The following is a 12,906-nucleotide window of genomic DNA, read 5'->3' as shown; positions in this document are numbered from 1 at the left end:
AATTAGAAATGTTAGCTGCATATTGATTTGTCCAACATAATAAATTTACACTGAAGATAATTTTTATTAGGTTTACACTATTTGACCAATTTAATGTATTGAACACCAAGTTCAATTTAGTGTGTTTAAGTCATTCTTGAATTAGAAAGGTTTGGTGCAATAGATTTGTCCAACATAATCTTACGTACCATAAGTAGTTGCAGAGAACAGCTTTTTATTGATGAAGGATGAGTAGCAGTAAAAAAAAAAAAAAAAAAATACAAATAGTTAGAACATTTAAAGCTCTGGTTCATAAAATGTGTGTTCTTGAAGTATTAGATGTCTTAAATTAGTCACTAAAAAAATAATAGAATTAAGTCAGATTAGTCATTTTTATTATATGGTATAGATCAGAGTAAATTACATGAAAAAATTGTTTGGAGAAAAATATATGAATGACTTACTTCTGATTTGGTTATATTTTTTGTCTCCTTTTTTTCATGAAAAAATATTTGCAAGATAACACAATTTACAATATAAAAAATATTATTTGTACACTAAAATTAATCACTAAAATCAATTATCGTATATTTTTATATAAATACATGTATTGTTTAACTTATTTTTAATATATATTTTATATTTCAATATTTTTATTGTATTAGTGACTGATTTTAGTGACTAATTTAGTAATCGTTACACAACTTCACGATTTAGTAATCTTTCAAGAATTACGTTAATTATTATCCTGTTATATGAGTGTGTCCCAAAGCAGTTTGAGCGAGTTATTTAGTGTATGACAACCACCAAAGTTTCATGTTATAAAATAGTATTTAGTAACTTGTATGCAGGTCCCAAAGCTACCTCTTCTTTTGATGTACTATTTCGTCTTCATTTTCATCCATCCAATGACTAAGACTAAGGACTATGCACTCTATGTGTTTGTGTGTTTGACACAGAGGCTAATAAAGAGGCTGCTCGGTTTTTTTTGGTCCCTTATGAGTTATGACATGTGACTATGTGACACATTTAACTTGGCCTACTTTTTTCATACCTTGCTTCCAATTTCAACCAGTCCATACCCCAGGTGAGATAAGTCAGGATCCTAAATATTTTGGTCACTTGATTAGAAGTCTTATTAAGATTGTTAATAAAATTTCTGATAATAGAATTTGAATATAATATTAAGTGTTCAAAAAAAAAAAAAAAATCACACATTAAAAACTAAATATTAAAGAACAGAATTACTTCACTATTGACTATTAGTATTTAGTATTCACTTTAATCTAATATATAGTTAGTTTTTTCTGTGGTACCAACAACTAAACCTTTGATCATTGTTAAGTTCTTAAAGAAACTGAAAAATCACACTTTCAAAATCAGTTATTAAAAAAAAGTTGAATCATTTTTTTTAAATAAAACATTATATGCTATTTGATATAAGACTTTGGACCTCTTATACAACCAAAGTTCATATATATATTGGTAGAATGTGATTATTTTTATTAAGATATTTTTATGTGAATTTCAGTTAAACATATTTAATTATTTAACAATTTATAATATAATTTTCAAGATGAAAACCTATTCATGAAAGTAGCAATTTTGCTAAGATGGTAAAAAGAAAAAAAAAAGTGTCCTACTTAAGCATGCTGGCTGTTTCTCCCACTGCCTCTTGTGTCATTTTCTCTTAAAACTCACTGTTACATAACACATGACACCAATGCACATAGCATAGGCACCAAAAACTAGTAGCCTTACATCAATAGGGTGAGTTGGTGAGTTAGTGAGTGAGTGAGTCAATCCATTTCCCTCACAAAGTTCAAGCTCAAACCTACCTTCATGGATGTCTCTACTCACAAATTCTTCCAATCTCCATCTGTATTGGCACCACTTGGGGTAATGATGACCACATGTTTGATACTATGACTGTGATGTCTTTTACCTTCATGTTTATCCCTTTGTTCTACAATACATTACATTACATTACAAGAATGTGTTTTGTTTTTCTTCACTGACTCACTTTTGTTGTTTGGGTTCAGGAGCCAGTACCTATTGAATCCAACATGAGTAGCTTGTATGGGAAGAACAAGAACAGTAACCCTTTTGTAGATGATGACTTCCCTGACCCACTTTGCAAGCTCAATCTCAAGGAGACTTCTGAATTTGTCAAGTCATTTCCAGTGCCAAATGCTAATAATGATGAAACCAGAAGCACCATTGTTGATGTTTCAGCTCAGAGAAGAGAACAACAACAAAGGAGAGTAGCATTAGAGGCTCCTGCAACACCTGGTAGGCCATTTTTCAGCTTCACAACCATTGGAAGGAACCTTTCAAGAAAGAGCATTCCTTCCAAATGGGATGATGCTGAGAAATGGCTCATGAGCAGTTCATGCCATGACTCACCAGCACATGTGAATGCTGTGAATGTGAATGTGAATGTGAAGAAGGTATCTGAATCTGAATCTGAGTCCTCAAAAATGGAGTGTTTCTCAGACAAGTCAAGGGTCACAGTCACTGAGGAAAGGGACTCAAAAGCTGCCCCAAACTTCAGAAGGTCTTCATCTTTGGACCACCAAAACATGTTTGGTGCTTTCAATGGGGTCTCATGCCCAACAGACATAGTACTAAAAGGTGGGGGATCACACCATCTCTCAATTACTCTCAGCTGAAACCCCTTTTCTCCTCCTCCTTTTATTATTTTTCAATCTACCCTTTTCGGCAACATCATCATTCTGCTTCCTTTTTTCTTCTTTTTCGTCTTTATTAAGTTCCAAACCTTGTTTAATTGCCATTAAAGTTCCTTCATCATGTTATAGTTTAATTAGCTTTAAACCTCATTTGGCTTTTCAAGATGCAAATTAATAAAACTATTTATGAGCTAGTCTCATTTGGCTCAATTTTTTCCAGCTTTATTATAAGCTCAATTACTTGGACCCAAAATTGTAGATTGGTTGAAGATTCAAATTTTTGACACATTTTTATTGCCTTTGTCTAAGTTTGGTTGAGCATGATCATGATAAGTTTTACTGATATTTTTATTAAGTTGTAACTTACATGCTCTCCTGTGTAATGTAAGAGGTGAATTTGAAGCTAGGTGGTATAATGGAGTTGAATTTAAAACAAGATAAGTTGTTGAGAGCTTGTGAATTTGAATGCAGATAAGTTCACTGAGAGCATAGAGCCAATTTTGCCAAGTTTCAGATACTCAGAGCCAACTAAAGAAGGATTCTTGTTTAGAAACAATGCTGGGGATGCAATGAAAGATGCTTGCACAGAAATGGCTTATCATCATCATCATCAACAACAAAATGAGATTCAACACAGAGATGTTGGGACAGAGATGACACCTCTTGGAAGCTCCACAACTTCAAGGTGCCATACACCAATCAAGAGTTCATCCCCTCAGAGGCACAACACTCCTGAAAGTAGGTCAGGACCATTGGCTATGGCAAACACCAATAGCACTACCTGCAATGATCTTATTCAGCTTGAAGAGTGCCATTTTTCCAAATTGCAACTGGGGACACAATATGACTTGGTTACTTCAAATTGGAGCTCAAGTGGAGAAGAAGAAGAGGAAATATCAAAGAGTTTGAGGCATAATGGTAGCAAGAAAGGTGATCCTGAATACAGGGCTGCTACATGGGAAGAAGAGGAGAAGACTAAGTGCTGTCTCAGGTAAATACTTCAAAGCTTCACCATATATAGCTGTTTCATGATTCTTGTATATTCCTCTATATAGCATAGACTGTCATCTGATATGTATGGCTTGAGCTAAGTTGTGAATTGATTTGCAGGTATCAGAGAGAAGAAGCAAAAATTCAAGCTTGGGTAAACCTACAAAGTGCTAAAGCAGAAGCACAATCCAAAAAGCTTGAGGTATTTCATTGTCAATAATCCTTTTTTATTATGAATTATGGTTATAGCTTGCAATTCTTTGTAGTTCACCGACCACCAAGAATTCTAGAATTCTAGTTGAAAGCATCAAAATTATGATATATTCCATCTATTCCAGTTTATATGTCACTATCAAATAAACAGTAACAGGTGAGAAAGGTAGATAAAAGGGAACAGAGAAATGGAAAGTTAAAACGAATATTCTTTAGTACAAGTTATGTGCTATTGTAAAATTCTGGATATAAAATCTGCTTAACATTGTTAGATTTTTAGCTGAACATAATGTTCTTGTTGGTTAGTCTTCCTTCCCCTCCATTTTCTTGATGGTCTTTTTCCTTGGTCATTGCTATTAGCATTGAAAATCCAACTTTTTTCCAAAATCATATATCAAGACCAAATTCTGCAAGTTCGGCATGATTTTAAAAGACACGAGAGAATTGGCCAATTTGTAAGTAGTACAAGTTACCATCCCTAGATCCTTATCTGTTTGCAACCAGTTTTTGAATTGTATGTAAGTGTAGATTACTTTGTACTTTGTTCTAATCCACATGGTCTTGTCCTGAAAATATAGAAATCCAAGATGTTAACTAAGCATGTGAATATGATATAAGTTTGAAAGTGCATGAGCTGGTTTGAACTTTTGATTACAATGGAATGCTTTGCATTGGCAGGCATGTTTCTTCCTCGAGCCACCAACCAACTCATGGTCATGGATACCATTCTCATTATTATTATTCTTATCTTGTTGACTGGTCTATGGTCCACGTAGGATTCCTCCTCAATTAAATAATAACATAATCATGGTATATCAATTGGCTAGAGTTATATGCTTCTTGTCCTTGCTGATTTTATGTATTCATGTTCAGCTTCAATATATAAATATGATTATGCACAATATAAGATAGGAAAATTTTCAACTGTTCCAAGAACATTAGTGTTTTAGCGATTTTAACCATTGATTTTATTTACATATATATACACCAATATTCCTGGAAACACTTAAAAACCTTCCTATAAGATATACTAACGGAAAATTTTCAAGTGTACCGGTGTATATCGGTATTTCAGTGATTTTTAACCGTTGATCTTAATTATAAAAAAAATATATAATATATAAAATTAAGATCAATGGTTAAAAATCACTGAAACACGGGTGTACCGTTATACTTGAAAACTTTCCTATACTATATGTACAATATTGGTTCAATTACCTTTGTTGAGGCAGAATGTTTATGGTATCCTATGTTTAAAAAATAGCAACTAGTTTGCCATAGCTGGTCAAAGAATTGTACTGGGGATTGTAGATAGTGAATTTATTTGTTGATTCTACCCTCTCCTTAACTTTATGTCACTCTCACTTTAAGGCAAGAGCATTTTTTGACTTATTGGGTACAAACCATTTTTTTTAAGTCCGTCGTGTGCTGATGTTTTTTTGTGGGGTTATTAAGATCGAATTTTAGATCTTTTTGTAAATAAATTATGATAATATGTCATGAAATCAATTATTTCAAACGTTTAAACTAATAAACAAAAATACATAAATGGTTATAGTTTTTGGAGTGAGTTAGCCCCATTCAATTCTAAGACTAAGTTCTCTAAACCATTGAAGACATAAAATCTGTTAGAAAATGCTATGGCATATAATTTTAAGACACAAAGTTCAAGTAGCATGCAATTGAACTTAGATGCCTTATAAATTGGAACTTGAAAACTCACTCCCACTGTTTTTTTTTTTTTTTTTGTGTAGGTGAAAATACAAAAGATGAGGTCAAACCTTGAAGAAAAATTGATGAAGAGGATGTCAGTGGTTCACAGAAAAGCTGAGGAATGGAGAGAATCAGCTAGGCAACAACACTTGGAGCAAATTCAGAAAGCCACTGAACAAGCTCAAAAGATGATACACAAACATCATCATCATCATAGCACTCAATTTTCAAGCCACACCACCATTTCTTGTGGTTGCTTCCCTTGTCATAACATCCATCACTAATAAGTAATAACATTTAACAATGCAAATATGCAATGTTGATCTTTGATGTTTTCTGCCTCCAAATAAATTCTATTTTATCTGTAACTGTTATTATTTTATTTTTATTTTTATGCACAATTTTTTTTAAATGAAAAGGGGAATAGTTTTCTTCTTTGTCCATTTCAGAAGATCCAAAGCAAGGTACAATATATCTATTATCTAAGTCATGGACTGCACAAAACAGTTCTGAAACCTGAAAAGATTAAGTTTACAACGGGAAAGTGATGTTTTCTTTTGTTGTTTTCTTCCCTTGTTTGCATGCTAATGTTGTCGTTTAGTTCTTGGAGTAGGAACCAAGAAAAGAAAAGCAAAACTAAATTGGCAAATACATAGTAAAGGGTACTCACTTTTCAGATTTCTACATGTCATTGATGGTACATCAACATGGCAAAATATATAATCATCCATAATCTTTTAGAAGCTTTAAATAACCTTAATTACTATATTTTGTCTATGGTGTTAGCTTAATGTACTTTCAATTTACCTTAAATTATTCATGGTAACACATTATTACTTCTCTTTAGTGCTTCTTGTTTAATTTAGTGTTGCTTAGATATAGGAAAATGTTCCTTAATTTTTAAACAGTTCACATTATTCAACTACTACATGCACAGAGTCCCAAAAACACTGGTCCACTTTAGACCACTAATTAACCAATCCTGATGGGGCTAATTATACATCAATAGTTCAAGTCACGTGACAACTTGTGTGAAAATTGGAATATATGCTTATAGTCAACAAATCCAACTGTTTTTCTGGGTCTTTTTGTGATTCTATATTCATAAGGTCTAGTTCAAATTTTAGTCTTGTAGCTAATGAATATCAGAAAAGGTGGCAACTTCTATTTATCAAAATGTATTGGTGTGAAGATGGTAATAAATCGTTAAATGATTTAATCAAATATATTAAACATCTAATGATTCACAGTATCAGACAATTTCATAGAAGTTATTATCCTAAAAATTTAGGTCTATTGATCCAAAACAATTATTTTACATGTATACAAAAGTTAGCTATCAACTAGTCACTTCGAATAAGAATATGTATTTAGTATTTAATATTTTTTTATTATACTACTATAAACAAATTTGATTATTTAATATATTTGTTTATACACAAATTTATGATAAATGATTCGGTGATTGATTTTTAGTGTTTAGCATCCTTTTATCCCTAAAAATAATTGCATACTATTGGGGGATACTCCATTCCATTCCCTTTGGTGCATATTTACAAGTCCTATTATATGCTCAGTATCATGTTTCACTTAAAGAAGGAAAAAAAAATATGCTCATAATAATTGTGAGAGGCACTAAGTCAAAGAAAACAACTATACAATTATTTTGTACCATGTGTGCATGGTTTGATTAGGTAACTAAAATCAATAGATTCTGAGAGCTATAATCAATTAATCATTCAATATAAAAAATTCCTTTATTTAGGTTAAAATTGGTTTTCTTATCCTTTGATATATTTTTTTGGTCCAAGATAACCTTCTAAAGCTGCACTGGGAAGGGAGAAAAGGAAATAATTTCTCAAAAAATAAGCTAATACAAACATATTGGTGGAGCAACTCATGATTTTTCTCAATTAATTTCCCATGTCACTATTAATTCATGCACTTTTTCTTTGCATGCAAAGACCATAGTACAGGCAAAGAAGAAGAAAAAGAAAGGAGTTAAAACCAATCTCTTTCACTTTGCTTATTATTCAATATGCACCTATAATTGAAAGTTTTAATTAACAACAAAATCATTTCTCACCCTGAAAACAAGGGGCTAAGAAGAAACATATCTTTCAACTTTTTGCATATTCAAAATGCAACTCTATAAAGTTGAATTAACAACAAAATTATTCATCCTAAAACATGCCTCTCAACTATAATATTCCTCAGCCGCGGTACTTGTCCATGAACTTCTTATGGAACTCGGTTATGCGAGTAACAATGGCCGGAATCTTGTCTTCTTGAGGCAATATGGTGCATCTAAAATGCCAAGTTCCAGGAACCTTGCATCACAAGAAAAACATTAACATATAATCAGTTTACAATCCCCACTAAGGATGGATGATGCAACATAGTTGGAACCAACAACAATTTTTGTTGAAGCTAATAAGATAATAAATCACATGTAATGGAGGGAAGCCATTTACATTAAAACAGCTTGGGAAATGTTAGATCGTTACTGAATCGGCGCATAATGTATACTAACCTGTCCGAAACCAGAACCAGGGACAACAACTACTCCAGTAGCGTGGAGGAGGTTCCGACAATAGAAGTTGTCAGGGGCTGTTTTCGCCGCCTTTGCCGCTTCAATAGCCTTCTGGGGCAGCTTAATTTGGGGAAACAAATACATTGCACCTTCTGCTTTGTTACATGTTACACCCTCTAATGTGTTAAATGCTTCTTCCAGTGTCTGTGTCAAGAGAATAATGAATCAGGAAAGTTCAAAATTGTAAACAAAACATGTGTAAATGAATCCCTTCAAAAATGAATTCGTCGTATCTAACCTTTGCACGCCTAGCAAGGGAGGATAAAATGCCATCCCTCTCGGAACAGTATAACTCATAAGACTCATCTCCAACCTGCAACATTCATTGAAATCAAGAATGGAATTACTGCAATGTTGGTTACTTGGTTTGTTTATTTCCATACCTCATTGCCTTCTATTAATTATGAGAATAATTTTAAGCAGCTTGTGTCAGTATATTACATCCGGCTTATCCTTAGGTTTATTTATGTTGGACATCCTTATAGGTTCACTAAATTTTCAATAAGATCCATATAGTTCAAAGGTCAATTACAGTGTGAAGATGTAAATTCATATAGAGAATACAGAGATTCATTTTAAACAATAAAAATCATTATTTAACAGTACTAGTGACACTGTTGACACCACATGCGAAGCTGTTTTCAATCACAAAAACATAATCTGTACAAAATAAATCTTTACAGTAGTGTACCTCTAGTTTAAATGTTTGTAAAGTCCATGTTATATAAATATTATCAATCACATCCATAAAGTTTAAACATTTCTGGGTTCCTATACTAAACAATTGTTTTTCAACCAGTTCCACTTTAGTTTAACACTTTGTGATCAAATCTCCATATTGATTGACAACCTTTTGAGGAAAAGAACTAAAGAATTATTCCCAAAATATAGATGAGCGGAAAAGAACTAACCTTTGGTGGACTCATGACCAAGCTTGCAAGAATCTGACCAGAGATGTTAGAGCAAAGATTCACAGAAGCCATTTTATATATCTGTTCCCTGACTTCTGCAGAAAACCCGGTGACCTCCATGTAACCACCACGTTTCCCACACTCCCCGTAGTAGCCTGCAGCCGAAAAAACAGAAGACATCATCCATAAGCATGGATCATCAACTAGCACAACTGTCTATCCATCCTCTGATTATAAAATAGTTAGTATCAACCTACCTTTCGAGACAGACTGAAAGGATACTAGGGTGATATCATTATCCCCGTATCCCAGGGACCGGGCTACCTTCTTAAAGGAGTGAAATTTCTTCTCAGGAACATAAACATTTTCTTGGTATACCTACCAAAAAGAATTTTCATGTATCAGTAATACTATAATTCCATGAAAGCTTCAATAAAATCAGCAGTTTAAGATGCAAATATAGCGAGTTAATACAATATTTCCAAAGACAAACAAGTTACCTCGTCGGCCAAAAGAACTAGACCTTCTTGCTTGCAAAATTTTACTATATCCCGCTGGTTTTCCTCAGAAAGAACCTGAACACATGATAGAAGATGCATGTAAGAAAATTAATCACACTCTATGCAGCAACTACCCTACAATATTATCACTACACAGTTATTTGCTACTCACCTGCCCTGTTGGATTGCCTGGATTAATAACAACTAAAGCCCTAACACTGATGCCGTCTTTCTTGGCAGCCTGCAATTGCTTCTTCAGTTCACTGATTTCCAAACCCCAACCAGTTGCTTCATCTAGATAATAAGGTACCTTCAGAAACAAAATCATGTTAAACTAAAATTCTAACCAATATCAAGTAATATAACAAGATAGGCTAAATTTAACGTTTCATGTGATTCCTTGCAATTACATACCTCAGATATGTTCAACACTGCTAAATCATGCAATTATTGCAATTAGATTCGGTTAGAATATGTAACTAGGGTGATCATATGCTTGTATTTATGTTCATTTATTTCATAATAGTCTATCTATAATCCAAACTTCGCTGAGTGGTTGAGGCGCACATATTTCATATGTCAATTTTCTTATTTCAACAGCCATTTTGTCTAAATTTTCTACTCAAAGTTGGCCCATGGGATACCCATCATTACAACAGAGTACTAATAAATAGTGGCCTAAATAAATAGTAACTTAAATTGAATTAAGCATCAAATGTTTTGATAGGGAAAAACAGTACCAGGGAGCCACCATGAAGGGCAATTGAGGCAGAGTATAATGGGTACTGAGGGATGGGACACAAAATTCCATCTTTTTCTGACCTTAACAGCAATTGCATCATCATATGGACCTGAAAAGAGTGAAATGTCAATCTTTAAAGCTAGAATATGAAGTGGAACAAAAACTACACTCTCAGCATTCAGAAATTGTTACCGCTGGGCTTGCCCCATCTGTCAAGAAAATGTCATTGGGATTGGCAGGAAAACCATCACGTTCTTCAATTCCTTTGGCTATTGTATCTCGCAGGCCCTTAATACCCTGATATGGAAAATAACAAAAACTTCATCTCCCACACTATAATAATGAAACAAACAATACAACTTCGATAAATCGGGTAGTACCTGACTATGACTATAGGCGCCAGTTGCTTGCCCAGGAATCATATCAATAATATTCCAAGCTCGCTCTATTGCGTCAGAACTGCAATATGTCAACAGGGCTTGAGGAAAGTCACATATACAATGCTGGTCGAGCTTTAATAGTTATGGCAAGGAAACCGTTAAGTATTGTGTATAGATTATCCGAGCTCTAATATATTTGTTTCCATATATTTAACATTAAGACGGTTAGCTGTTAACAATATAACCAAGCTATCTCAGTGCTACTAATTTAATTTCATCCGTGGTACCTGAATAAAGCCGGTGTTTCAGGCTTCTCCAAAACAGATGGAATGTCACATAATGCAAGAACCTGTTGAAGATGAGATAGTCTCAATAAACACTGGTTGATTTGTACAAAGCTTGTTGCATTCAACTGCAGAGAATAATAATAAGAAGCAAACCTCTCGGAAAAAGGTTATTGGGAGCTGACCAAGAGACTGAGGATTTCCAATGTTACAGTAAATTATCTGTTTCAGATAAAAGAGAAAAGAGAAATCACCCTAAGAATGAAATTCGAAAGAGTATACCATACCATAAGATAAGAAGTTGAAAAGAAAAATACCTCGTCAAATGGGTGAGTACCAGGCTTAGCCTTCAAATCTTCTTGCAATTGCTGCAGCATTAAAACATTGTCAGGAGAAATAATTATTACTCAAACCATTAACAGCAAATGAAAATTCATTCCTCAAGATGTATTCCACTGAAAACGTTACTATTGTGTAAATATCAGATATACTTCCCTAATCATCCTCTTAATTAACTCTTAATTCCTAAGCAGGGTAATGAAATGCGTGTATTATGTCAATCTTAAAACCATAAAAATATAATCAAAGTTTTCCATGTTCAAAACTTAGAAGAATGTTTAGAATGATAATTTAGGAAGATATATCATTATGCTTTAACTTATATGACCGTTACTAAGCCTATGGTGTAAATTTCTTAGCATATCTTGGAACATTAGCCAATGAATGACCTAATTTCTAAGAAGTAAAGCCAAAAATCATCAAATTACCTGAGCAAGTGTTACAACCTCTCCTCGAACAGCATACTCACACTTCAGAACCTGTAAAAACACCATAAAATCAAATATTCAGCAGAAGTATAGTAATTGGTGACAGAATAATGAACTTGAAACATCTTTGTTACAATAAATTCTACTGAGTTTCAAGACTCAACTGACCAATAAACAGATCACGGAACCATTTTCAAGCAAAAGGGAAATATCAATTAATAATACTCTTATCTTCAGTTCAACCAATAAGGCACAAATCTAAAATTCAGACCCATAAAGCAAAAAAGATGAGAAGACCAATCACAAATTTCCAAGTTTGAAACTTTACCACACAGAAAAAAAAATCAAACAAAAATCACCAATCCGGGGCATCACATGAAAAGAGAAAAATCATATTAAACTCGTGGGGCGGCAGAAAAATCAAACCTTGGGGTTGATGTTATGAACGGTGACAGGGAAGGACGAATCAGAGGAAGCCATTGAAGTGGACGATGACGAGGACAAGAAACGGGAGCTAAATAGAGGTGAAGAGAGAGAAGAATAAGTAGAAGAAGAAATGGGGTGGTGGTGAATTTGATGCTTATGCTGATGATGATTCTGCAGAACAGCGATTGAGCGGTTGAAAAGGTGCCTGAATCTGACAGCGGCGGATTTCCGCATTACGAATGATATTGCCATGTGTTAGGGGATTTATAGCGATAGATTTTGTGGCTTTGTGCCTTGTGATGAGAGAGAAAGAAAGAAGAAAGAATGGGGCACACGGAAGAGAGAGAAAGAGGAGTAAATCTAGAAGAGCGAAACAAAACAATCAACGGTATCGAAACAACGTATGGAACACTGCAATAGTGCAATGTGTCTCTGTCACGATGCCGCCCACAGTGTTGTGAAATTTCTGCTTTCTATGTCTTATAAGTTATGACAATTTTTGTTTTTTATGATGCATTAGGGTAATTGGGTAACTCATCATGGTACAAACAAACATATCTTTCGCATTTTAAATGGGCGAAAACTTGTATCTTATATAATTATTTTCGCATAAGATTGATGGTTGAAAATGTTAAATTATTGAATATATACCCATTTTGACTCTTAAAGAATTTTAAATTAGACATTTTAGTCTCTAATTAAAATTAATTATTCGATT

At 33.6% G+C, this 12,906-nt stretch overlaps 2 protein-coding genes across 3 annotated transcripts; one reads left to right on the top strand and one right to left on the bottom strand.

The window, feature by feature from the left end:
* The first annotated feature begins 1,694 nt into the window (after positions 1 to 1,694).
* Positions 1,695 to 6,028, top strand: LOC130962044 (uncharacterized). Of its 2 annotated transcripts, XR_009079700.1 has the most exons (6): positions 1,695 to 1,878; positions 2,022 to 2,613; positions 3,141 to 3,660; positions 3,780 to 3,861; positions 4,551 to 4,682; positions 5,627 to 5,766. XR_009079700.1 is itself a non-coding variant. In XM_057888131.1 (5 exons), exons 1-5 carry the CDS (start codon positions 1,822 to 1,824, stop codon positions 5,867 to 5,869), a joined length of 1,494 nt encoding a protein of 497 aa, XP_057744114.1. In that variant the 5' UTR covers positions 1,695 to 1,821; the 3' UTR covers positions 5,870 to 6,028. The 2 variants fall into 2 exon arrangements, 1 of the variants encoding a protein (XP_057744114.1); XM_057888131.1 differs by lacking the exon at positions 4,551 to 4,682 and having other exon boundaries at positions 5,627 to 6,028.
* Positions 6,029 to 7,469: 1,441 nt separating this feature from the next.
* Positions 7,470 to 12,503, bottom strand: LOC130961369 (alanine aminotransferase 2-like). Its single transcript, XM_057887216.1, has 15 exons — positions 12,189 to 12,503; positions 11,763 to 11,813; positions 11,313 to 11,363; positions 11,152 to 11,217; positions 10,999 to 11,060; positions 10,712 to 10,790; positions 10,524 to 10,628; positions 10,330 to 10,440; positions 9,762 to 9,899; positions 9,590 to 9,664; positions 9,347 to 9,467; positions 9,090 to 9,244; positions 8,417 to 8,491; positions 8,119 to 8,322; positions 7,470 to 7,915 (listed from the first exon to the last, which is right to left on the bottom strand). The coding sequence occupies exons 1-15, from the start codon at positions 12,438 to 12,440 to the stop codon at positions 7,799 to 7,801; spliced, it is 1,662 nt and encodes a 553-aa protein (XP_057743199.1). The 5' UTR covers positions 12,441 to 12,503; the 3' UTR covers positions 7,470 to 7,798.
* Positions 12,504 to 12,906: the final 403 nt, after the last annotated feature.

The sequence above is a fragment of the Arachis stenosperma genome, chromosome 2 (genome assembly GCF_014773155.1).
Source record: "Arachis stenosperma cultivar V10309 chromosome 2, arast.V10309.gnm1.PFL2, whole genome shotgun sequence".
Lineage (NCBI taxonomy): Eukaryota > Viridiplantae > Streptophyta > Magnoliopsida > Fabales > Fabaceae > Arachis > Arachis stenosperma.
This window is presented reverse-complemented; position numbering and strand designations above follow the sequence as displayed.